The sequence below is a fragment of the Corapipo altera genome, unplaced genomic scaffold (genome assembly GCF_003945725.1).
Source record: "Corapipo altera isolate COAL_440 unplaced genomic scaffold, ASM394572v1 61411, whole genome shotgun sequence".
In the NCBI taxonomy this organism is placed as follows: Eukaryota; Metazoa; Chordata; class Aves; order Passeriformes; family Pipridae; genus Corapipo; species Corapipo altera.
This window is the reverse complement of record NW_020884875.1, coordinates 11,163,250-11,189,939: the sequence shown is the minus strand read 5'-3', so window position 1 is coordinate 11,189,939 and position 26,690 is coordinate 11,163,250. Positions and strand designations below refer to the sequence as shown.

The 26,690-nt window shown below is 39.7% G+C and overlaps 2 protein-coding genes across 2 annotated transcripts in view; both read left to right on the top strand.

Annotated features, from left to right (window-relative positions):
- The first annotated feature begins 3,612 nt into the window (after positions 1–3,612).
- Positions 3,613–4,304, top strand: LOC113943314 (actin cytoskeleton-regulatory complex protein PAN1-like). Its single transcript, XM_027634932.1, has 2 exons — positions 3,613–4,024; positions 4,214–4,304. The coding sequence occupies exons 1-2, from the start codon at positions 3,644–3,646 to the stop codon at positions 4,229–4,231; spliced, it is 399 nt and encodes a 132-aa protein (XP_027490733.1). The 5' UTR covers positions 3,613–3,643; the 3' UTR covers positions 4,232–4,304.
- Positions 4,305–4,337: 33 nt separating this feature from the next.
- SCAMP1 (secretory carrier membrane protein 1) overlaps positions 4,338–26,690 on the top strand; it is a 40,000-nt gene continuing 17,647 nt past the window's right edge. Inside the window, exons 1-2 of the mRNA XM_027634931.1 lie at positions 4,338–4,495; positions 16,952–17,029. Coding sequence (XP_027490732.1) covers positions 4,439–4,495; positions 16,952–17,029 — 135 coding nt within the window. The 5' untranslated portion in view covers positions 4,338–4,438. The remainder of the gene's footprint in view (positions 4,496–16,951; positions 17,030–26,690) is intronic.

The following is a 26,690-nucleotide window of genomic DNA, read 5'->3' as shown; positions in this document are numbered from 1 at the left end:
GACAGATGACTTCAAAAGTGTAGAGATAATAAGCTTAGATATTTTGGCATTAAATTTCCAAAGAAGGAGGACCTAACTTAATGAAATATGGAATAGCAATTGCTTACTCTCTGGAAATGTGAAAATATTACCAGTGAAATGACCTAGTGAATTCCTCAACTTTAAACGTATAGTTGGATTTTAGCATCTCTTTTTCATGAATCTCTCTTAATCCACAGAATCTTGAAGAACTCTATAAAATAATTAAACAATTTCTAAAAGTTAAATTGTAAGTTAATACACAAAATAGAACAACTGGAAGAATGCTGCGGCAGGACAAATCAGGACAGTGGTGTCACAGAATTCCTAGAGGAAATGTTTCTTCAGAAACACTAATAGAACAGAACTTACTGACCTCAATCCTGTAATGTAGCTCAGGCCAAAACATTCAGTATATTCACTTGCCAACTCTTGCAAGCATAAAACAACATGTAGAATTTAAAAGCACACTACAGGCCACTTTGGGTAATATGAAGTTAACCAATATAAATATAATACATAGATACTTGCACACATTTACATATAAAGAGATAGAGGAAAAAGATATTTTCACTCAGGCTCAAATTAAACATTGCACAAGTCTTGAAACAAGAGTAAGGATTTATTCATGGCATACAACCTTAGATAACATTATATTTTTAATAGGTATATTTAAGGATAACTGTCTGTAATAGGAATTTTTAAAAGCAGTCATTTATTAAAAATCTCTTAGAAAGCAAGCTGATAAAGCTAATTACCTTTTAAAATTTCATACGGAAATCTGCAACATGGAAAGGAAATGGAAATTGTTTTGCATTGTGTTATTTCAATGCTATGGTTTTAAAAGACAAAATTCGAAGTCTCTAAATTTATGAAGTATGGATTGCAAACATGAACCAACAGCAAAAGATTAGAAGGAGCTAATGCAGATCGCAATATCAAAATTAACCAGACAGCACAAGTTCAGTACTACTCACTTCATGGAACATTTTAATCTTTATACAATTTGCTAGTACTGTTGTCCCAGATATCAATGTGAAGTGTAAAATTACACAGGCCCTACTTTATACAGGATGTATTGGAGAAGAGAGAGTTCATGTAAAACTGACACGGAAATGAATTTTGCAACAGCATTCTGGAAAGATATGAGTGATGTGAAAAATGGATTATTCAGGGAAAGGTTATTACAATAAATGAGATACTAGATAATGAAAGTCTTGTTGAGGGTTTTTAGCTGTTAAGGTGGATAAGAAAGGGAGCAACTATGACTGTGTATTACTAACTTTTTGCTTCACTTTATGTTCCATTGCAAATGCTTGACAGAATCATTGAACAAGCTTATCTTTTGGATGGGACATCTATGTGAAACTGCAGTGCTTTTTTTACTCAGTGTATGTTTGAATTGTTTTCCAGATCCCAGAATTGCAATTCAGTGGTTAATTGGTATTTAATAACTTAATAATTACAACTTAATAATTACATAATGAGGAAAATACAAGTGACTAAAAAGTGCTGCAAAACATAAATAGCCAAAACAGAGACAGCTATTTATGTTCAACTATTTAAGTACAATTTTAAATTGGAAAGGATGAGAGACACATTGAAAAGTTATTTGCCAGGATCATTTGCCTGGAAGGGATCATAGCACAAATTCTGTCACTGTCTAGACAATTCCCACTGAAGTCTACATGTGTACTTCTTATTGAGGAGTACGTGTATGAGGAGAGGCTGGGGAGGTGTAAGAAGAGGGCTGCAGAAAACAAGCATCTGCAGTATAACATATCAAGAGATAATACAGTGGTAGAGGGAGACAGGTGAGACTGAGGTCCGCTCACTGACTGAAACAGTTCTTTTATCACTAGCCTTAGCTTCTGCTCTTCCTCCCACTCACAAGTTGGTCTAGGGAACATATACAAGTAGCACAGACTGCTAGTGCTGTTTGGCTTCACTCTACAGTGCTTGGAATGTTCTACCCACTCCCAAATAACATGTGTTTGCTTTGCCACATCTTCCCTCATAACGGTAGCTTACTACTCACTGCTCCCACGCACTGGCTTCCATGAAAAATTAGCCATCCTCCTAAAGGTAGCATTTGAGACAGCGTGTGGCTTCAGCCACAGCTGTTGCGACTCTTAAGGCAAGAGGGGGGAAATTGCTACTGTTCTGTCCCCAGCTAGATGGATAAATAGGTCTTCTTCCAGCAGGAGTAAGTCTTCTTATATGTTATCTTGCTGTCTTGGCCAGTGATTGCTGGACTCTGTAAGTGTGCTTATTCCTACCTTTGCTGTTGATGAGATAGGAAACAGGCAGACAAGTTCAGTCTGGGAGAAAAATGAAGATGCCTTGCTAGTGATACTTATGATGGGCCTGCACATTCCTAAAATACAGGCATTCCATATAATGGAAGAAGGGCTCTACTCCTTGGATGAAGACAAGCAATTGGTCTGCAGGGAAATGAAATGGAGGGAAGGATGGCTTGCTGATGATTTACTCTTTGTAGAGTCCCAGAGCAGATGGAGTACAGTAGCACCAGAAACCATACAGGAAAATATATTCTTTCCAGCCAAACCTTCATTCATTCATGCATGCATTCATTCATTCATGTTCAGCTCATAGAGAAGCATATATACAGTTGCCAGTGCACACAGCTTCTGGACTCATCACTGAGTCATGGGTGAATATTGGAAAACATGTGATTTAGTTTGCTGTCATCATAACTGAGGTATACAAATGATTGTGACTAATATTGTAATGTACTTTTTTTAATTGATTGTACAACAACTGCATTTGTATTTTTTGAAGTATTTTACACTTCATAGCAACAAAAAAGTTGAAAGCGTCTTGTTTAGAAGCTATGCTTTTATGATTTGTCCCATTTCCATACCATCATATATCTGACATAATCAGATATCCTTCACATAATGAGAAACTTTTGCATAAATCAGAGCAGCCTTGAAGTAATTACTTCTTTCCTTACTGATCCATGAAAAAATCAATTCTTGTGTACATGTAGGATTTTTCCTGACTTACTGACAGGACACCACCATTGTAATGACTGCCAGTGTCACAATCCTATTAATTATATACACAGAGCTATTAAAAATCATAAAAGTGTTAACATAGTCAGCATTCAAAAAACTCTGAATAGGGTGCCCCACAGTGAGTCTGGATTATTACATTGGGGAAAACCCCACATACCAAAAAAGGACAGTTTTATAGCAATTTCTTTTTGTCTGACCTGCCTCAAACTTTTTTTTTTTCATTTAAATGAAATTTCAAATCACTTCTTTAAAAAGTACATAAAGAAATTCAGGTTTTGAAAATTTTGCATCAATGTAGACTGTTTGCTATCAAGGATACTGGATTTCAGATTTCAACCATGGCTCTGAACCAAAGGAGCTCCTCCCATTTATTTGTGTCATTTGGACCAGGTTCTTCAAACTGCAGTGTCTGTATCACTGAGTAAGTTTTTAAAAAGTCTTCTGAACTGTTGAAAATGGTTGAGTAATTCCAAGAGGCCTTTTCGATGCTTCCACGTGGTTCAAAGTCATACGTCACCTCCAGCTCCTGCTGAACCTTTGTGCAAGACACCCGAGCAGCCACATGCCTGGCAAGCTAATTTACCATGCCAACAGCAGGAGGGAATGACAGCAAATTCATGTTTCACCAAGTAAACCTCAAACTCGCAGGCTTTCGCACATCCACCTCACTTTGCAGAGCAGAGCGGCTGTCCCAGCCCACTGAGAAGGTGCAGGACGGAGGGTTAGGGAGGCCGAGCTCCCCCTGCCCTGGGCACCGTCCGCAGGTACCGAGCGGCCCCGGGGCACCCAACGGGCCGCCCCGGCCAAGCCCCGTCCCGCTCCCGCTGGCAAGCCCATCCCAGCTGCCAGCCGGGGAGCTCCCGGCTAGCGCTGACAAACGAGGGCGCGGGACAGGGCCCCCCATCGCTCCCCAGCCGGAGCGGCGAGGCTGGACGGCCGCTCGACTGCAGCTCCTCCACACCACAGTGAGTCCTCAGCCCGAGAATGGCGCTTCCCGCCCTCCTCCATCCCCGCCCCAAGAATAGCCTCTACCAACCCCTGCTCCTGCTTTGCCTCCTGCCCGCCCCAGGAGCTGTTATTGTTATTGCTATTGCTGCTGCTCCTGCTCCACCTCTTCCTCTCCCTCCGTCCTTCCCTCTCTTCTCCCCTCCCAGGGCCGTCCTGCCCCGTAACTTCACTTCCGGGGCGGCCATTTTGGGCGGTCCGTGGCTGGTCGGTGCGGCGGCGGGGCGGGCTCGGCCCGGGCCGCAGGGCTGTGACAGCGGCGGGGTCAGCAGGAGCGACAGCGGTGGGGCGGACACCCGCGCCGGGCAGTGTCGGGGCGCCGCCGCAGGGCCAGAGCCGCCGCCCGGGGACCGCAGCGCCCGCCTGCCCGCGCCATGTCGGACTTCGACAGCAACCCCTTCGCGGACCCGGACCTCAACAACCCCTTCAAGGTGAGGCCGGGGCGGCGGGCGGCCGTGAGGGTTCCTCGATGTGGGGTTGCGCCGAGCCGCGGGCACCCCGCGGGAGGGGGGAGTGAGGGCCCCGGCGGGGTGCGGACAGGGGTCGCTGCCCTGAACGGGCCCTAAGGGGGCGGCTCGCTCAGGGCGCCGAGGATAAGCAGCGTTTTCTCAGGTTATGGGTTCCGTGTCTCCTTCTGTAGCTAAAATAACAAGTCGCGTTTCAGGTAGAATATGTTGAAGGGAAAAAAAAAAAAAGCTTGTTTTTTTGGGGGGTTTGGTTTTGTTTTGTTTTGGGGTTTTTTTTGTGGGTTTTGGTTTGGGTTTTTTTGTTTGTTTTCTGGGGGGGGTTCTTTTTTTTATTATTATTTTTTTATTTTATTTTGACGGTAGCTTTTTGTGTGTATAACGCTACTACAGTCTTTTTTTCTTTCGTCTGATTGACCCAGATAGTTAAGCTTAGTGAGTTTACCGTCTTTTTCCTCTCTAGTCTCCTCCCACCCCTATCAAGCTTACTTATTCCCTTGCCTTGTTTCTGGAGCAATCAGGGTACCGATGGCTGGACGTGATTTCTAACCTGCATCTCAAAATGGTGTGTTGTAATGAATTATAAAGATTTTAGGTTTTGCACTACTGACTTGTCATACAGCTGCGACTTCTTTCTTCACTCACTGTTCTGGCTTCAGCTGTGAAAATGAGCTGACCTCCCTTGATGCTTCCCCTTCCGATCTTCCTTTATTATTTAAATCCAGTTCTGCTAGCATATTGAGCTTTGACATACTTTGGTAATGTCACTGAAATTTTACCAGCACTTTAAGGCACACACATAGTATGTGGCAGTGAGTTTAGGATGTCAGCTGGAATAATCAGACTTTTAAAAAATTGATCTGTCACATTTCAAGAATACTTCTGTGCCTGTAAATGCTGGAAGCATAGCATTCCTGACATCTGTTCATTAGAGTCTGTCTGAATTATTAGTTTAGTTCTTATAGTCATAAAACATAGGCGATAGTATTCATTAGGCTAGAATTCCTTAGGCTACAACCTGTGTTTTCACTTATTGGTGACCTTCCAGATGAACAGGAGTCCTGATGTTGGGTTTGCTCCCAACAATAGTTTGGACTGGTACCATTATCAGTAAGCACTGTTCTTTTAAATATCTTTTGGCACCAAGCCAAAAGGTGTCTTTGTTCTAGAATGTGTCTTCAGCAACAGAATTACGTGGCGTCTTTCCTCCTCCTTCCTTATTTTTTGTAATAGTTAATAAAACAAGATCTAGCAAAATTTATTGTGTGTGGATACCCAGAGCATTTAGGGGTATTGTAAGCAGGACAGTTGCCCCTGCATTGCAGGACTAACTGGTCCTGTGTAGTGATTCTGAGACCTACTTGAACCATACTTCCAGTTTGAAGACATTCGTTAAAGTGCAGTCAGTAGCTTATTCCAGTTTTCAGTTATTCCAGTTTCTCCTTGGAGAAACACTTCTGTTGCAGCTGCTGGGCAGAATCCATACTCTGCTGCTCATCTGCAATGCATCATGATAAAAGGACTTTATAACAACTTTACTGTAACTTGAAGCTCGCTGTAAGACACACTTCTGGATTTCTTCTGTTTGCAGAAGATGGTTCAGGAAAGCTGGGCACTTTTCCTTTCTCAGAGGCTTTTTTCACTTCTTTAAATCTTTGCTAACATTCTGCTGCTCACAGAAGGTAATCGTGCATACCTTTACTTATCCATGCATTTAACTTGAAGGGGCAAAAGGTCTCACACGTAAGCCAAAGCTTGATTGCCATCTTGTTGGCAAAACACCTTCGAAATTGGTAAGTATTCATGCATGTCTGCATTTAAGGTTTGCCTGACTATGTGTTTTAAAATACTTTACGCATAAAACCGGTATTTCCAGATGGACCCTGACAGTCTTAAGTCATATTGTTCAAACGCCGTATTCAGACGTACTCATATTTTTGTCTTTACTTGATAATTTTATGTATGCTGTGATTAGTTGTTTTCCTTGCTTTGGAAGATGCTTCCTGTGCTAATGTAATCACAAAGTAGTATGGCAGAGAAGAGGGGAGAAGGCATCACGTGGAAGAGTTGTTGCCAAGGTCTAAAGTTAGATCATTCTTTTTCTTAAATATTTTGGTTTTACTAATTATCTGTGATCTCCTTATGAGGTTTCCTGTGACTGTTCGTATGTCTTTTTATAAAACGATTAAAGCAGAGCTTCTTGGCTGATGTCGATTCAAATAAAAATGTTCCCTGGAGAGATAAAGGTAAAGCAGAAATATCTAGTTTGCTCAGTATTTTGGATAGTTGATACTTTCAGAAGTCTAAAATTACCTTACCTGCTGCAAAAACTGAAATTTAGTTTGTAAAATGGAATTTCTTTTTTCAAGTATTAGCTTACATGGATTGATCATAAAACACTGCAGATTTTGGGACTTTGGGATTTTGACTACCTAACCTCTGCATTTTTTTTTTTTACTCTTAAAAGAACCAACAAACTTGAACTGAACTCAAAGGCAAATACACTTTTGAAGTCCTAGTATTCATCTGTAAATAATTGTCCTCTTAATGCTGTACCAGCAGTGCTATACCTCGATATGTTTTGGTTTGGAAGATAAAAGATAATGAAACAAACAGATAAGTAACATTCTAACATTAAAAAACTTCTGATCTCATTAAAGTTATGCAGAAGAAAATGCGTTCATGTACCATACAAATGAAGATGTGATAATTCTGCTATAATCTGCTATAGCAGAAGTGTGAAGAAGAACACAGTTGATGTAACCTTAGGTATCATAAATGAAAGCAGTCTAGTAATGAAATTTATTTAATTTCTTTTACTAAGAGGCACTTGTTCTAGCTTGTGAGTGTGAATTCACACTTCGTGAAGTTCTCGCCAACAAACAGTGCAGTCCCACAGCACCCAAACAGGGTGAGCAGAGCAGGTCTGGTGATTGTAACTGCATTCAGTGCTGGGCAACTCTATAGAGAGGAGACAGATCTGAGCCCAAGTTAAAAAGCCAAGTCAAGGTCAGAATCACAGGCAGTGGAAGTAAACAGAGGCAACCAACAATCCTGTGATGACCAGGTAAGTTGTTAGTGATGAAGGGGGGGGGAGTCTGACCACCTAGGAGGCATTTGGGAATCTTCAAGGCTCTGACAGTTTATCTTGAATAGACTAAACTATCATGAAATAAATTTTGTGTGAAAAAACAAAGGCACATATCTAATGTAGCTGTCTCCTTTTTTTTTTTAGTATCATAGGCTAGGTGATAGTTGTACTCTTCTGTCTTGGGAGGTGATACAGTAAGGTTCTGAAAGAGCAGTCTCAAAGTTCAGTGTAAGTTTTGTTTACTCTGAAACAGCAATTCATCTAAAAATGTGTTAGTTCTATGTTCTTTGTTCGAATTTTTTTTTTCCTTTTAGAACTGAATTATCTATAGTTCTTTTAAGTAGGGCTATGAATTTCGCAGGCATTTGTGTCCTGGTTGACAGACTGCAAAAGGTTTGAGAGCTGACTGTTAATTACCCAGAAATATGAAACAGTTATTTATGGGTGGCTGTAGAACCAGAACTTAAAAGACTGAGTAGTGTAATGAATTCTCTTGGGTCAGTTCATCTGATGTGTTTAGCTCTGAGCAGATGTGTGTATTTGACACTTCAAAAATTATGATATGACTGAAAACTAAGATACATTTCTATTCAAATGTGAATGATGACCTTCAAGGAAAGGCCAAACTACTATGTGATATGTAGATATTTTTTATCTTGTTCAGTTTTAGTGTGGAATGACAGAATCAGAGAAAACCTCAAATGTATGTAAAGTATGGGAGTAGTTTCTTTGGGTGGGATTAGGTATCCAGACTGTGGTTAGGTTTGAGTTGTTGCTCCAGGAAGACACAGATCTTACACAGTTCTCTCATGACTGACTTTCTTGTATGGGTGGCTGAAATGGTCTAAAAATGGTATTAGGCACCTTAATTACTCCCACTGAGGTCACAGGATTATTTGAGTTGCTAGAGCTAAGTATATGTTAGAGTTTAAATTTACAGAAGTAATTACAGTTATAAATTGGATATTACACTTCATCTTGACTCACATGAGCACAAATTAATCTCCTTTCTGGTTTGGCAGGAAGTACAAGCTGAAGGTTTGATGCTGAAGGTAATTGTGCAAGTGACTGCTACCTTCTGTGGCAGCAGAATCTATACAATTTACACCTTGATTGCTGAAGTGAAGCCAAAGTTATAGAAACTTACAGGAAGAAAGAAGTCTTGATTATTTTTGAAGGATTGGGACCCTTAATATCTAAAGTGTTTCTGCAGCATTTCGGCTTTAGAATGAAAAAGTTTTGTTGTGCGCCTGTATGCATAACTGAGTTTTAATTGTTTTGTTGGACTATAAAATATACTGATTTAAGTTGTCTGTCTTTAAATTAGTAAAGGACATAAAATACAGATTTTTTTTTCTGAGTTTTACTTCCTGGGTCCCCTTAATGTCTTCAAAAATTATAAATTCCCCTAAATCTTGCATAATTTAATGATGAATATCATGATGGTGGAAGTGTCCTTTCCAGAGTGTGCTTTCCAGAGTGTGCATCATCAGTGCTGTAACTGCATTACAGTCTATTAAAACTGTTTTTAAAAAGTGTTTTTAGTAGATATTCAGTATCTGTTATAGCTGTAGTTTTCCCCTAGATTTTTGGTAAACAGCACATATTGCATTAGTATTATTATTCCACTACATATTAAGAGTTAAAATTTTGAAGGGGAACATAACATGCATATTGGAGAACGATTTGAGAACAGCTGTGAGATGGAGGTGATACTTTGTTAGATATCCAGTACTCCATTGCAAGATGAGGCTGGTACAAGCTTTAGGACAAATTTGGCCTTGTCAGCCTCTGAAGTTCTTTTATGTTTCAGGGCTTGGGAATTTGCCTTGCTCAGTAGCTCAGAACCCTTTACAGCTCTGCTTCCATAGGATGAATGTGCCATATAACAGGCACTGCTTGAAAGCCAAGTTTAAGAAACCTGAGTTGGCTGCTTTTGCATTACCCTATTTAATAATAGTGTTCTGGCAGTGTGGGAGTAAAAATCTTTTGAACTTCATTTTTTAAGGGGGATGGAAAATGGATGATTAGTGAATGAGATGTTAAACTTGCCATTGTGGAAGAACTGTTGTGTGGCTACTCAGATATTTTTTATATTCTAAGTACAGAAATAGTCTTTATTTTGCCTCTTAATTCATTAGTTCCTCCAGGTGTTACATGTGTAACCTTTTAGGACAACTTGTACTAAGAGGTTTTTAATCATAGGTTAAAATATATTATTGAGGTGCAATGCATCAAAGCTTCCTTTATACTGTTAAATGTAAACTGTTTATACTGCTGATGTGCTATTAGGGTAGTGAAGCATGAAATCTCAATTCAGTAGTTGTTTGTGATGCTTCTGTACCTTTACTTGTTCTTGGACCTGAGATGATGAAGGAAGAAAGTATGAAGAGCCAGCAGTGTTTGACACTGCATCAAAACATTAGTAGCTTCTTGAAACTTAACTTTTCCATGTGCAACTTGTTCTGGCATGAACAAGGAGGAAGTTTTTGGAGAGTTCAGCTTTTTGCTTTATACCAAGTGTTTATTGAACATATGAAAATTGCAATTTCAGAGGCTTAATGCACTCTGGCTGAATGCAGTGTTACAGGACTGAGAAACACATTCTTCATGTGCAGGCTTATCATCTGTTTTAAGTGTTGGGTCCTAATTTAAAACTTGAAACCCAACAGTTAACACAGGAGGAATAAAGCTTTGATATCCAGCAGTGGCCAGATAATTTTTTTTCTCAAAAGCAAGCTTTGTCAGAAATCTCTTCCCAAAAATGCTCTCGAGGACATACTGAAAGCAAAGTGTATCACATGGAGAGTTTCAACTGAAACAGCAACAACTATGGTTGCTCCCCAGAACTCATTTATGAAAGCTGGGATGGATAGTTTTTTCTTTGGTCAAGGAGTCAAAAAGCTCAGACCAACAAACATAGTTTCAGGCATTTTTGTGTTGCATTTTTACTTAATTTTCTGAGCCAGTGGTGTCATTTTAGGGAATACTCCACAGAGAGCAGGAAGTACAACTGTTACTGTAACACCCTTCCCCCTCCGCCCCTCCCCAAATCAAAATCCACAGAACCTCAGGTTAAATTCTTACTGAAAAGTGTGTTGTTACTGTTGCTTGCATTTTAAAAAAAGGCTAATATGAAGTGGGAATAGGGAATAAATTGTCATAATCCACGGAGAATTTAATTTGAAAGGGAGAGTATCCTTTTCATGTAGCAAAACAAAGCCCTTCAGTAGGAGTGGTAGGGATAAGAAATCCTAATTGGTCGGGATTGATTTTGCTAGATTTCTGGAACTGATCTCATGATTTCCATAGGGTGGATTCACCAGTCTGGATTCAGTCCAGCATGTTGAGTAGTTGGGAAGATAAGATTGAGGTTGTGCCTCTTGCTTTCTTGGAACTTCCTTCCAAGCACAGAAAGCAACAGTGAAAATGCATAGCTAGATGAAGGTAGGGTTGTGGAACAGTAAATGCCAAAGAAGCTGCAAAGTGATGGTGATGTCACACTGGTGATGTCAGTGACTGGTAAAGCAGTTAGATTGGATAAACTTATGTGTGGGAATCTTGAAGTAAAAGAGAAAAATTGTAGGGTGGCAGAGCTGAAGGGTGGCCAGTGACTGATGAGGGAGGTGATAGGGTTGATACAGTGAATTATACAAAGCTCTCTTTAAAGAGCTTTTGTGATGAGGAGAACTGTTTTCTTGGCTTGGATTGCAACTACTCCGGTCATTAAGAGATCATTGTTAATCTAGAACTAAAAAAATGAAGATTTCTACAGTCTTCTTCAGTAGCTCATTCTTCCCTTGGCTGTACTAAAGGAGATGTATAACTGATAAGGTGTTTTCCATGTTTCTTTTTATTTCATTCACTAAAAATAATTAATCCGCTTCTTTTAAAATACATTTTTATGTTCATAGTATATTGTTTCTCCTTAGTCTTTTTTTCCTAGGACTAACCAGGGATACTTCTGTCAGCTTACTCAGATGTTCGACACTGTCCTATGAATTCCATGTAAATTTAAAAAAAGAAAAAAGAAACAAAAGAGAAAAATTCTGTTACTTTTAAGCGTAATTTAATCTTGCATAATTTCAGTTTTATGCTTTTTTCCTAAACAAGGTGATTATTGTATTCTTTTGATATACAATACTCCTGTTATCGAGGATTCGGAAGATACTTAATTGTCTTGCCTTCTTGCCTTTGTCAATGAGGGTTAAAAATTTACCTAATGATTCCATTTTCTTAGTAGTTACCTTTGTTCCTCTTTTCTCTTCCTTGTAAACGTATCCTATGCATTTTTCCCTGTTCCTATTTTCAGCTATTTTTTTTTTCTTAAGAGATTTTTACTTGAAATTGTTTTCAGTTGCTGATGTGTTGTAAAATCATTATAATCTCTATCCAAATCAGTGTTTAGTGTTTATAAATCCTGTTTCTTGACCTCTGCAATAAGATACTGGTTTTACTTCCCTGCTAGTCCTTGGGAACAGACTGAAAAATGCTGGCCAATTAAATGTTCTGTGCAAAGCACTGATGTCATTAATTTAATTCCACTCAGGAAGAAAAAGGAATGCAACGCAAGCCTGTTTTTTTCCCCATGTTAGTTTTTTTGTGCATATGATAAATGCTTTTGTCTTTTTGGTAGAAAAATGGGTATCGCTCAGTGAAAAATTTTTTTGACAACCCGAATGACAGTTTGGAGGAGATGTTTCCTAGTTCACTCTATTCACTTAAATCCAAATCACAACTACCAATGTAAACTTAGCTGATGGTGTTTTTCAGAATATTACTGGCTTATGTGTGCTATCAAAGCCTTTTACTGAGAATGGAACAGTTCTGGACCCATTTCCAGTGAACAGTAGTGCAAAGAATTGTTACAGATGTATGTTACTACTTCAGTTTTTAATTTGCTAGTCTCTTCTGTAGTAGTGAAGCTGGTAGCTAATGACTAGTTTTGGTCTCCTAGACAACAGAGGTCTATTGCCTTCAATTTGTTTTTAAAAAAGCTGTAAAAGCTCATGTAGAATGGTTTATTCTGCTCCATTTTAAACATTTTCATGTGTAGGTAATTGTGTTTGTATACTCTCTGTGATAACTGGGTATTCAGTTAATTTTACCTGTATCTGAATGATGTAATAATAATTTGTTAACTTAAGATGTTAACACGGGAGATATTTTAAATAGTTTTGTAGGTACTCTTGCCAGTGTGAGATACAAATGAGTTGTACCTTTTGGGTTTGTTTTGTTTGTGTTCTCTGGGTTTTTTTCCTGACTTGATATAAAAAATAGGTTGCTGCTTGTACCTGACTCATTGAGATAAAAGTGTGATGCTAATCTTTGCTTTTGAGATTGACATTATAGGAGAGAGACTGCAAGAAGCAGGTAATATGAAAGATTAGATGGAAAACAGTTAAAGTATGCTAGTTTCTTAAAACTTCAGTCTCCTAAACTTATTCATGTCTTAAAAATGCCATCTGAAATGACTGTCTGTGACTTAAGTGCACCAATAGCTACAGTAACCAGGTATGAAAAATGGTCTGTTCTTAATTCTGTTCTGTAGTTGAATGACTAATAGTTAAATAAAAAGATCAGAAACTCAGGGGCTGAACTGGCAGGAGTTTGGGTCAGATAAGACTGGGTGGAATATCAATACGGAAAATAAGTTGTGCCAGCATAGATTCACTTATCCCTGTGGAATATTAGTTTTCACTGTTTTTGACCGCTAGAATATGTGTGTCATGCAACATAGAAATTTGGTGGCATTAATTTAAATGCCACTTTTCCTCTGAGTATGTGATTCTGCACATTTATTATTTACATTCATTACTGAAACCCTGAACAATTTCTAAATTCAGTGTTGTTTTTTTTCTGCAGGAGTGAGTATGAGTGCTTCACAGTTTTCATCACTGTATTTGCATGAGTTGGCATTTGCTCCATTTTTAAAATGAGATGCAATGAGTGTAGGGCAAATGATTCAAAACAATTCCTTATGTTCCTTGGGATGTCAGGTCTAATTTCTTTGGAAATATTGTAAGTAGTGTTTTGAAATATGAAGTGCAGCTCCTGTTGTCATCAGTCATTTAATGCAGTGTAGGTGCTCAGACAATTAGTCTAGGAACCTATACCTGGGCACCCAGTCTGGGAAGAGCTGAGGATAGGTCTAGCATTAAACAAGATAGCAATGAGGGAGTATAGAAGAGGGATGAATCTCCAGATTGGTACTTACATCCTGCAACTATGCAATTACTCTTTTCCTGTGAACTCTGGTTTACCTTTCCTTAAGTCTTTCTGCTTGTGGAAGAATCAGGTCACAAACTTGTGTTGAAGTCCAAAATGTTTAATTCAAGAGTGGAATTTGAGTGCTACTTGCCGTGGTAGGGTTCAATATGTGTATTTCAATACAACTGTAATTTTTTTTCTTTACTAGTTAATGAAACTTTTCTTGAATAGCTGTTAGTGGATGTCCTCTGAGTCATTCAGTTTTTTTCAGAGCTGTTCATCTGTAGCAAACAATAGCAATATTTGACAGAATTAAAGCAATTGTTTATTCAAAATGGCAATGGACTTCTGATGGAGGGCTTCCTTCTCTACTTCCTGTGTGTATTTAAATGTACAGCTTATTTCTGAGTACTAGACTTCTGCTGTAGTCAGCTTGTTTGTTTCAGTGTGTTTCCTTTCATTTGTCAGTTTTAGAATGTCACAATTGCTGTATGAAGAGATCTGAGAAGCTGTTTGCCCTTGGTTTTCGCTAAAACACGTGGAGTAAAAAAGGCTTTCTTTCGTCAGATATTTATTATTGTGTGCATATTGTATTTCTGAATGCAGATTTCTCTTCTGAATTTGACTTGACCACTTCTTCCTGCTTTCTGGAAAATGGCTGCTGTTGAGTAGACATCTCATGAGACTGATATTGTACTTGACAGCAACCATGAAGAAAATACTGTTCCTGCATCTGAAGATAAAGTTACTGCTGACAAGACTAAGCTAATACCTTAATAGATGCTGATTCTAAGAAACTAGATTTTACTTTTAAATTTATTTTTATTCTATTTAGCTTAATAATTTCTATATTAACTGCAGATTAAGTCACTTACTGTATGTTTTTAAAAAATTAGACATATATTCTATAGAATCATGAATGTTTTGGGTTGGAAGGGATCTTAAAGGTCATCTAGTTCCAACCCCTCTGCCATGGATAGGGACACCTTCTCCTACACCACATTGCCCAGGGCTCCAAACAGCCTGGCTTTGAACGTGTCCAGGAATGGGGCATTCACCACCTCTCTGGGCGGCCTATGCCAGTGTCTCATCACCCTCACAGTAAGGAATCTCTTCCTGTTATCTAATCCAAACTTACTCTCTTTTAGTTTGAATCCATCCTCCCTTTCTTGTTATGACATGCTCTTGTAAAAAGTCTCTTTCTATCTCGTAGTCTCCCTTCAAATACTGGAAGGCTGCAATTAGGTCACCCCTAAGCCTTCTCTTTTCCAGGCTGAACAATCCCAGTTCTCTCAGCCTTTCCTCATAGGAGAGGTGCTCCAGCCCTCTGATCAACTTGGTGGCCTTCCTTTGGACTCACTTCAACAGGTCAGTGTCCTTCCTGTTCTGGGGACCCCAGAGCTGGATGCAGTGCTCTGGGGTCTCACCAGAGCAGAGTAGAGGGGTGGAATCCCCTCCCTTGACCTGCTGCCCACACTGCTTTTGATGCAGCCCAGGATACAATTGGCTTTCTGGGCTGTGAGTGCACATTGCTGGGTCATGTTCAGCCTCTCATCCACCAGCACCCCCGAGTCCTTCTCGGTGGGGCTGCTCTCCACCTGTTCATCCCCCAGCTTGGATTGATACCAGGACTGCTCTGATCCAGGTGCAGCTCCTTGCACTTGGTCTCACTAAACCTCCTAAGATTTCCATGATCCCTCTCCTAGAGCTTGTCCAGGTCCCAGTGGATGGCATCCTGTCCTTCAGGTGTGTCAGCTGCACCACTCAGCTTGGTGCATCCTCAAATTTGCTGAGGGTGCATTTGATCCCTCTGTGTCATTCATGAAGATATTAAATAACACTGGTCCCCTTGAGGGACACCACTTGTCACTGATGCCCATTGGGACTCTGAGCCATTGGCCACTACCCTCTGGATGTGACCATTCAACCACTTTCTTATCCATCTAACAGTCCACTCGTCAAATCCATCTCTCCAATTCAGAGAGAAGGATGTTGTGGGGGACTGTGTCAAAGGCTTTACAGAAGTCCAGACAAATGACATCTTCCCTTGTCCTCTGATGTCGTCACTCTGTCCTAGAAGGCCTAGAAGGCCACCAGGTTGGTCAGGCAGGACTTGCCCTTGGTGAAGCTGTGCTGGCTGTCTCACATCACCTCTCTGTCCTTCATGTGCCCTAGCACAGGTTCCAGGAAGATCTGTTGCATGATCTTCCCAGGCACAGAGGTGAGGCTGACAGGGTGGTAGTTTCAGGGTCCTCCTTTCTACCCTTTTTAAAGATGGGTATGATGTTTCCCTTTTTCCAGTCACCTGGGACTTCCCCCTGACTGCCATGACATTTCAAATATCATGGAGAGTGGCTTGGCAACTACATCAGCCAATTCCTTCAGGGATGCATCTCATGGGGTCCTGTAGACTTACATACCTTCTGGTTCCTTAGGAGGTCATGAACCTGATCTTTATTAACAGTGGGAGGGACTTTGTTCTCCCACTCAAGGGTGTGGGGAGAGAGGTTGCCATTAAAGACAAAAAAAGCCTAACTGTCTCTAGCACTGAGAAATGAAATAATTTTCTCAAGATACATCTCAAGCAGTCTTTCTTACTGTATAGTTAATTGAGGGGAAAAAAAAAGCACTTTTTTTCTAAATTTTGATAGTTCAGGTAGAAGCTGAACCAGAAGTGCTTTTAGCATTATGGGACCCTGTTCCCTCAGCTTCATTTTTATTAAATGGTTTTTCTCTTCCTGAAGGTGTGCTTCTGGGTAGGGACATCCAAGAATTACAGAAAGCTCTTTTCTTCTGGTGTGCTTTTTGAATGTGTAGTTGTGGAGTCCAGTGGTCAACATAGCAGGATAGAGTTTTCTTGTGTTCTCTCATGAGAGCTCTTCTCCATTTAAATCAACAAATGACAAATGAACTCCTTTTTTTTACTGTGTTAATCAAGGTTTATAAGAAGCTCAGAATGAAATGATGTTATTTTGGAGACAGAGGTGAACATTTACAGACTTTTTAAGTGAAAAAACCCTTTTCTTACGTTTAAATAAAATCTGAGTTTTTTATAATATATAAATGTTGACTTTTTGGTTATATACATGTGCATACATTTACACAACTGTTTTCTCTCCTAGGATCCTTCTGTTACACAAGTGACAAGAAATGTTCCTCCAGGGCTAGATGAGTATAATCCATTCTCTGATTCAAGAACAGTAAGTAGTACATTAATTTCTTAATAATGCTGTTAATCTTAGATTTCTGAGGTATTGTTTTCACAGTTGGGACTGACATTGTAATATGTGTATTGGGCCAGCTACAGGTAGTGGAAGATGTGTTAAGAATAAATAGTCCCATTAAGTATTAGGAGGATTCAGTGGCAAGGTTGATTTAAGTGAGCTTTGACCTGTTAAGGAAGAGTGGCTCCCTGAGAAGGGATCAAAATAGAATTGAGTTTTTTCCCTCTTTAGTAAGACTTCTGATAGTCCGTCCTTATGTTTTTCTGCATTTCACTGGCTTTAAAGCTTGTGAGTGTGGCACACTTCCCTAATGTCTTTATTTTGATTTCTATTTCATTTAATGCAGATGCTGCTTGGAATCAGAAAAAACTTTGTATTTAAGTAACAGTCCACAAACTGTGGTGCAGCAGTAAAAGGAAAAGTTTACATTAAAGATACTCTGTAGTTTTTTGCCTCTAATTTATATAGTTCCAATATACCTTGCACTGCTTTTATCCATTGCAAGGAGAAATACAAGGAATGACATAACAGCATTTTTGAGTGGCTATTGTTGACAGTGAAGATATTGTGCAATATTAGCAAAATTTAGGGCTGTTTACTGTCTGTCAATATAATTTATAAACAGTCAAATACTGTATGTTTAAAATATAGTCTTATTTGTGGCAAATCTGGTAGTGCTGTTGGGGAATGTTCATATTTGAGTATTTGCAATGTTATGGATAGAGAGACAGAATTCACTCTTAAGAGAGAAGCAGCTGTATATTAATTGATATAAAACAGCAATTTAACAAAAATTAAAATAATTTTTAAAAATATTAAAAAAAATAATAAATGCAACAGTGGTTTAACAAGATTCGATGGCAAGGTACATTTGATTACTGCCTAGAGGATACAAAACTGTCAGGAAGGCCCTCTCATTGAGGGTCATGAGTTTCAGAAGGGACCTCAGTTCATCCTGAACTCCTTCCTGAGGGGAGCTTAGGTGTGTATGAATCCAGACTTAGTCAATGGTTTGTGTCTAAAGGATTATATGTGCACAGTAAATCCTTCTATCACTTAGAAAAGATGTCAAAGTTTAGCATCACTTACTGAGAATATGTTGTGGCAAGGAATCTCTCAGCTCCAAGGAGTAACCTTGAGAGGTGTCCCTACCCAAGGGGGAGATCCTGGTGTGCAGCCCACTGCTGTGACGGAGAGCTCAAGGGGCCCTGGGCTGTCCACTATTTATGGAATAAGATGATTGACTTGTAGTCATATTTGCATACCCATTACAGGAGTTAGTTTATTCCAAACTTTATGGCCAGATGGATCCATTACAACTGTCACTGGCTATAACCCCTTGAGCAGAGTTATGGGAAATGGTGGGGGCAGGAAGAGCATGCCATCACAGCAGTGAAACAGTAAGATTTCATACAGTGTTAAAATGCTATGCTGGGAGAAGCTTTGTTTTGGATATGCCTAGGATCAACTGTTTAAAGCAGAATATTTACAAGTAAGTTGATGGAGGACCTCTGTCTTCTTTAAGCTGACTTCCAGCCCAAAGAGCTCAGCAGCATCTGCAAAGCAGGATGTTAAACGCTGCAGGGCTGCTTCTGTGTGGGCGACAAGGGCAGTGTCATCAGCATAAAGCAGCTCCCGGACAAGATGGTTTAAGGTCTTGGTGTGGGCCTTCAGTTGCCTCAGATTGAATAGACTTCCATCAGTACGGTATCGAATGTAGATACCGTCCTGATCATCGAGGTCTGCTGTGGCCCTTTGGAGCACCATGCTAAAGAAGACGGTGAATAGGGTAGGAGTGAGAACGCAGCCTTTTTTCACACCATTCTTAATTAAGAAGGGCTCAGAAAGTGCATTGCCATATCTGACTTGGCCGTGCTGATCCTCATGGAGTGAGATGATCATTTTAAGGAACTTGGGGGAACAGCCTAAATATTCCAAAATCTGTCACAGACCTTTTCGGCTCACAGTATCAAAAGCCTTGGTGAGGTTGACAAAGGTTACATAAAGACCTTTGTTCTGTTCCCTCAGGAAGTCCCCCATCATCTCCACATCACCATTGGCCAATCAGAGCTCAAATCAGTCCAACAGTTTAATTATCTTGGTAGCCTCATCTCCTCAGATGGTAAGACCAACGGAGAGATAGACAACAGGTTAGCTATGGCATATAGTGCTTTTGGAAAACTCCACAAAAGAGTTTGGCGTAATAAACACTTGAAGAAAAACACCAGGATCAGTGTTTACAAAGCCATAGTGTTGTCTACTCTCTTATACGGTTCCGAATCATGGGTCATCTACCGCCACCACCTGTGACTCCTAGAACGCTTCCATCAACGCTGTCTCTGTACAATCCTTAACATCTGCTGGTCAGATTATGTGACCAATACATCTGTACTAGAGCAAGCTGCTGTCACAAGTATTGAGGCCATGTTGCTGAGAACGCAGCTGCGATGGGCAGGGCACGTCTCCAGGATGAAGGACCACCACCTCCCTAAGATCCTGCTCTATGGTGAACTTGCCACTGGCTGCCACATGAGAGGAGCCCCGAAGAAAAGATACAAGGACTCCCCGAAACAACATCTCAGCCTTGGCCATATTGATCACCATAACTGGTCTACTCTGGCCTCAAATCGGGAGGCCTGGAGACACACCATCTATAACGCAGCTGTCTCCTTTGAGAACACACGCAGGATCACTCTCGAGGAAAAAAGGCAACGCAGAAAGAACCGTGTCTTGCAGAATACACCATCTAAGGAGTCTTTCTGTTGTGCCTTTTGCAATCGAATATGTCTGTCACGTATTGGCCTCATAAGCCACCAGCGTGCCTGTAGCAAATGTGGATAGAGCCTTCCTAAATCTTCGTTCGTGAAGCCCAGCCATGAATTTACAAGTAGCAACAATATTAAGTAAGTCTTCAAATTTTTTTCCTCCTAGCTCACAATATCAGGAATTATGCTGGATTTAGTTTTCGGAAGCTTGAGGAGTTTCAAAATTGCTTTGTAATGACCATTTATTATACAGTAGATGTTGTTTAAAAAAATACAATCTTGAGCTACTCTGACTTTTTTTATCACTTATGCACTTATTTTAATGTGCAGCTCTCTGGAAAAAGGGGAACAGAAGTGCTTCTTCAGTGGTTTTGTCTCCACCTCTAACAGTCACCATGGAAATTACATTCTGTCTTTTGTCATGTATCTGAAATCAACAAGGAACAGATGAGATTAGACAATTAGTATTTCTGCTTCATCATTTAATGAAACTCTGTTAAAGTTTTGCTGCTTCTAAGTTTTTAACTCCTTTGAGCACTCTGTGTATATAGGTATGCCATATATACCTATACACAATAATGCATATAGCAATCAATTTCAAATTGCTGCATTAAAAAATTGGAAAAAATCATTAGTGGATTTTTTTTTTCCTCCCCAGGAGACATATTTCAGTGGAATTTTTTCCCAGTTAATTCCTAGGTAGCTCCCCACCTTCTGTCTTGCATCTAAACAGAGTGATGAGTCTGTAGGAAACCGAATTGACCATCCACACCTGGCTTCTTCTGGAAGTCTTCCCCATGCCCCAGTAATAAACTACTTCACTCATATGAGGAAATCAGTTCAAGAGAGAACTTCTTTTGAGCATTTGTCTCCAGTCAACTGTTGTTAGATGGATTTTTTAACCTTATTGTCTTGTTTGAGTATTACTGCAGCCTTAGGCCGCGAACTGCAAACTTCCACCTTGAAAAGCTGAAGTAATCTTGAACTGTTACTTAGTTTTGTGAAGGAGGGCTCTGAGACCAGTGCAAACTGAAGGATTAAGAAACTGCAACTGTCAACAGAAGCTGCAGCCTGTCCAGATAAAAACACCTACAGAAAAAGAACCAGAAGACCCCAGACCAAAAATCACCATCGGACGAAAAGGCATGTGCAGGGTGCATAAAGAGCATGTGAAGAATGGATTCATCGGGTTTAAGGGTGTAAAAGCCCAGGGATTTCTTTGTTCTAGGTCTCTCTTGGAGGCATCCAGCTCAAGCTGTTGCTATTGTGATACCATTCAGTTATTACTTTTTTTTTTTGCCTGGAATCAAATATGGACTCTTTAACATGAGTTTTTAAGAGTGGTTGTACTGATTTGCTTCTTCCCTCAGTGCTGCTTTGAGAGCAAGGCATGAAATAGAATAATCAATCTCAGAAGTACCTTTGCGGTAGGAACAAATAGGGTGGTTGTAGAGTGGGCTTGGTTCAATTTCAAGATATGATATATTCAAGTTATCATGTGTCAGTGAGGGGTCATATACCCCTATGAAGAAAGTCCCTATAAAAACAGTTGACTTAGTTTTCCTGTCCAAATGTGAGTGAGATAGCATAATATATTATCTACTTACTGATGGATGGAGGTTAGTGCAGTCCTCACCACTTTCATGATAAATTTTTTCCTAATATCTCATCTAAATCTACCCTCTTTTAGTTTGAAGCAATTACCCCTTGTCCTGTCACTATATGCATGCCCTTGTAGAAAGTTCCTCTCCATCTTACTTGTAGGCTCCCTTCAGGTACTGGAAGGCTGCAGTTAGGTCACTCTGGAGCCTTTTATTTTCCAGGCTGAACAACCCCAAGTCTCAGCCTGTCCTTGCAGGAGAAGTGCTCCATTCCTCTGGTCATCTCCCTGGCCCTCCTCTGGACTCATTCTTCTCGTGTTGTTCTTATGTTGGGGGCCCAGAGCTGGATGCAGTAATCCAGTTGGGGTCTCTTGAGAGCTGAGAGGAGGGGCAGAATTGCTTTCCTTGACCTGGGCCACTTCTAGTCAAGCTTCTTTTGATGCAGCCCAGGATACAGTTGGCTTTCTGGTCTGTGAAGTGCACGTTGTCAAGCTTCTCATCCACCAAGTACACCACCTCCAAGTACTTCTTGTCAGAGCTGTTCTCAATCCATCCTCCACCAACCTGTACTTGTGCTTGAGATTGCCCCTGCCTAGGTGCAGGACATGGCATTTAGCTGTGTTCAGCTTCATGAGTTTTGTATGAGCCCAGCTCTTAAGCCTATCCAGGTCCCTCTGGATGTCATCCCCTCACTCCAGTGTTTGAGAGGGGAAGGAAGAGGCTTGATTTCTGCTGCCGTGAAGCCACCTAAGAATCTTAGCCTGTGTCTACTGATCTTACTTATGAGTCAAAAGAAGGCACAGTAGGTTTTGAGATGCTTGCTCTGAACCACATTTGTCAAGGAGTTACCTGGCAAGTGCCAGATTGACTAGTTTACTTCAAAGATGCCTCAGCAATTTTTATTCTTAGAAATCCTCTGTCTGTAAAAATAAAAAATAACATAAACAAAAGTAGATAAACAGATAAGAATTCCTGTTCTGCTTACTTAATAGGTATGGAGCTCAGTGTCTTTATGAAATGTGCGTTATTTCTCAAAACTAGTTCCTGCAGCCACCTACTTTGACATCTTCAGGATTTTGATGGTTATTGACCAAGTGTTTCTCCTGCCACCTGCATGTTTTGTGCTGATAAAACGTTTGAGGTGCCCTTAGAAAATGGGTGTTTGCTTTGAGTCTAAAAAGCAAATCAGTCCTATAACTACCTGTAATCTGACTGCTTGATAATAGTATTTCCTCAGTATGATTTACATTGACTATGTGCAGGTTTTCTCTGTATTGTATGTGTTACTTGCCAAGTTTTGAAAACGTAAATCTAAGTTACTGTTTTCAGAATGCCTCCAGTTTTAGCCTTCATGCATCTTGCATGATAGCACTTGGGCCATTTCAGACTTTTTCAATAGAACAGCTTGAAAACACATCTCCCATTTCAGAATGTAAGGAACCTACTCTATGCAGGCTAATTTTCCAGTAGTGTTTTTACTGTAACTGTTTTACAGCTTTTCATTTTGAAGTTAGCTTAATTCTTAGTTGAGCTAGCATCAGAGATAGCAGTTAGATCAAACTTGTGCCTACCCTCTGTTGGAAATTGGTGAAGACATTCGCCTCTAGAACTGTGCTTTTTATGGCCTTTTTAATAACTCTAAAGAACTGTCTGCCTTACTGCTTTGTCTTCTAAGCTAGTACATTATTATTTATTTGACTGTTATTGAGTAGGTTTTAATTGCATGTGTGAAGCAGCAATTTTTTTTGAGTATCTTGTTGGCATTAAGGCTTGGGGTGCATAACCTCTGTTCTCCCTGGTTCTTGAGGTTGTTTTTACTTGTGTACATTTTTATTGAACGTCTGTTTTTCCAGTGATTGCTGTATACTTATATAGGACAAAAGAACATGTTAAGTGGCTTCTGACAAAATGTTCTCACAAATAAATTTTTTTCCCTTCTTTTTTTCTGCACTCTGTACTCTTTCCTTACTAACTACATCAGTCCAATAATAGATAATCTTGTATTCTGGCTGAACTTTATTTAAGTCCATACAGATCTCCAAAACTTCAGCACAATGCTAGAGCTTAAAGGTGTACTAATACAACTTCATTACTTCTTGCTTCTAGGAAAATCCCAAACTGTATAGCTGTGTTTTGCAGGGGTTTTTGTTGGGCATTTTTTGGTAGCTGAATGCTTCCAAGGCAGCCGGATGCTTCTGTTTGTTTCATTTTAAGTAGCTGTGGCATTTCTTTTGCTTCTCAGCTTTGATTAGGGTTATAAAAAGAAGTACTTTAGTTTGATAGGAAGACTTAGAGCAACCAAAATTTAAAAATCATGATGGTTATTTCTTAAAGAGCTCAAGAGCAGGTAGTTTCAAAGTATCAGAATTCAAGGAAGTGGGGCAGAAGGTGAGTTTGGCTGAGCAGGGATTTTTTTCTAGGATGTAGGTAAAAAAGAAAAGTATATGGACATTGGAAGCAAGGACAGGTGACACAGAAAGGCTGCAGAGAGTTTGCCACTGCAGGGAGGAGATTTGTGGGGTCAAAGCTTGATGAGCATTCAAGCTGGCCAGCAGTGGATGGACAGCAAAAAGGGCTTTTTAAAGCTTAATAGCAAAAGGATGTTTAAGATAACATTGGCCGTTACTTGAGTAGGTCGATCACCTCACAAATAGGGATGTAGATAGAGCAAACAAAGGACCCCTGCAATCCTGTGACTTGGGGGCATTATAAACTCCCAGCCAACTCTGAAATTATTCAAGACTAGCTGCTCCATCCAGCTGGATGCACTTAAGTCAATGGGGCCTGATGGAATTCATCCCAGCATACTGAAAGTGCTGGCCAGTGTTATCATGAGTCCTCTCTTCATTATTTTTTAGGGGTCTTAGGAGTCTGGAAAGGTACTGGAAGCTGGCAAATGTTGTCCCTGTTTTCAGGACAGCTCTGAATTAATTATAGGCCTATCAGTCTCACTGCAGTGCCTGGCAAAATTATGGAGAAGGTTATTCTGGGAGCTAGTGAAAAACACTTGAGAGACAGTGCAGTCATTGGTCATAGCTGGTATGGGTCCATGAGGGGAAAGTCCTACTTAGCCAATTTAAGCAGGGAGTTGGACTCCATGATCCTTATGGGTCTGTTTCAGCTTGAGATATTGTATGATCACAATGCTTTCTTCACTAGATTCTTTATCTGTAAGATTATTTGTGATATGTGTTATGTACCTGTTGTGCATTCAGTTCTGATCTTTGAATAATAACCTGGAAAAACACATTAAAGCAATATTGAACTTCCACCATTTGGAGGTAATTTTTGAGCACTGATAACTTTGTTTCCTTGTGCACACATTATGAAGCTAAGCTAAGTACAAAAATTCAGTTGTAAATGAAAACATGGATGGCTGTTTCTGTACTTAATAGAAGAAATACTACTGTATTTCAGCAACAGGCTTTATCGTGTGAATGCAATGGCTAGAATGCAACTTTTGCTGGGATTATATTCTTAATACATGTATCAACCTAGCAGAAATTCTGGAGTGATACCAGCAAAAATTAACAATGGATGTTGATGCAGATGCATGATTTTTTTCTTGCCTTTCTGTACTACTTCTGATTCACTTATAAGCTCTTTGTGTACTTTGTGCGTGAATTCCATCAAGTGATATGAAATAAATCATAAGTGATACTACACATTCATGAATAGTGTGGGCATACTTACTGTAGCTCAGAAATAGCTTCTTTAGACCTACCATAAAAAGAGACTTACGCTGGCTTTTTGCTGCTTTGTCAAGTGTGCTACTGGGGAAGGACAGCCTTTGGAAATGTGGAAGCTGTTTTCAAAGAAAGCTTAGGAGTTTAAACTTCACCAAACTAAGTGTGAAACCATAACACAAGCTCAAAGCTCTGAGTTAAAATTTGGACAACTTGGGAAACTTTCTTTCCTGGAATCAGGAAGCTTATGCCATCCTTTAAGATTTTAAGAATACTAATAGAAAATAATGATCTAAGAATAAGCTAAATTAATTGTTTCTTTGCAGGGTAAGTGTCTTAAACTTGATTTCTCAATAGAACAGACTTTTGAGAAGTGACAGCTTGGTGGAAATACACAGTGAGCTGACTGTTAAGAAAAACTAAGATGGAAAATGGCTAAAGCATGAACTGGAATTTATGTCAGTGGACTTTGTACCAGAGGAAGAAACAGGGGCAGCTGTCAAATTCACTATAGAAAAAGGTTTTAAAAATATTCAAGAAATTAAGAAGTCAGGAGGTACAAGTTCTTTGCTGGGCAGTTAGGAGCAGGGGAGTAAAGTCTACTAATAATAAATGTTATTTTGTTGGTTGGTTGGAGTTTTTGTTTGTTCGGGATTTATTTTGTTGCGTTTTTTTAGCAGACCCGTACACAGACAAAAGCTTTAATCTTCAAGCAGACATGAAAGTTGTCTTGACTGCTGTTTCATTCCTGTGTTAAATGATGGACTGTAGCACACAGATCTAACAACGTGAGACTCAGGGCAGCTGTTTGCTTGGACTGCAGTGCTTGAAATGCAGTATTCTCCTTCATGTTATTACATAGATACAGTTCTATGGTTTTTTAGTGGCTGAGGGCTGAAGGAAGACCATTATCCTGTCTATTTTTGAGAAATGAGACTGCTCTGATATCTCAATATTATGACCTATAAGATGAAAAGATAATTTTGAAATGCTGGAATCGGATGCTGTTGCTGCGATGTGCTGCAATATCACAGACAGAGGTGAAGTTCACTCAGGTATCATATTTTCTCCTCTGTGTATTACATCTGTATATTTTAAAAGAAGGTAAGAAAAGATGCAATAATGTGATTCAAGTCATAGCTTGCCAAGTTAATGATATTATTTGATTCCTGCTGTCTTTTAAGGTGCTTTTGTGTTGAAAACTTGACAGTTCTCACTGTATCTTTGTTCTTGATTTCAGTCTTATTAGGAACAAGTGGTTCTCTGTCTCACAAGATGACAGAACAGGGAAGTCTTTAAAGTTGCAAGCTCTACACAAAGAATTGTAGTTTACCCCTAAGCCTATTTAAGAATAAAATACATCATAGTAATGCTATACTGATCTGCTTTGGTCATGTTCAGTTGATAACGTCAGTCTAGGTAACTTCAGTCTTTTTTGTTTGTTTGAAAGCTACAGGTTAATATTGTGTGTGATAAAAAAATGTGGAGAAAATCAGAGAAAATGGCAAATGGCAATAAGGAGGGGAGAAATTAAAACAAAAAATCAAAAACTGAGCCACTGAAAACTCCTTATAAGCTGTTTTCT

What these genes read in the sequence shown, in the direction of transcription:
- LOC113943314 (XM_027634932.1), top strand. Translation starts at nt 3,644, where the DNA reads ATGCCAACAGCAGGAGGGAATGACAGCAAATTCATGTTTCACCAAGTA.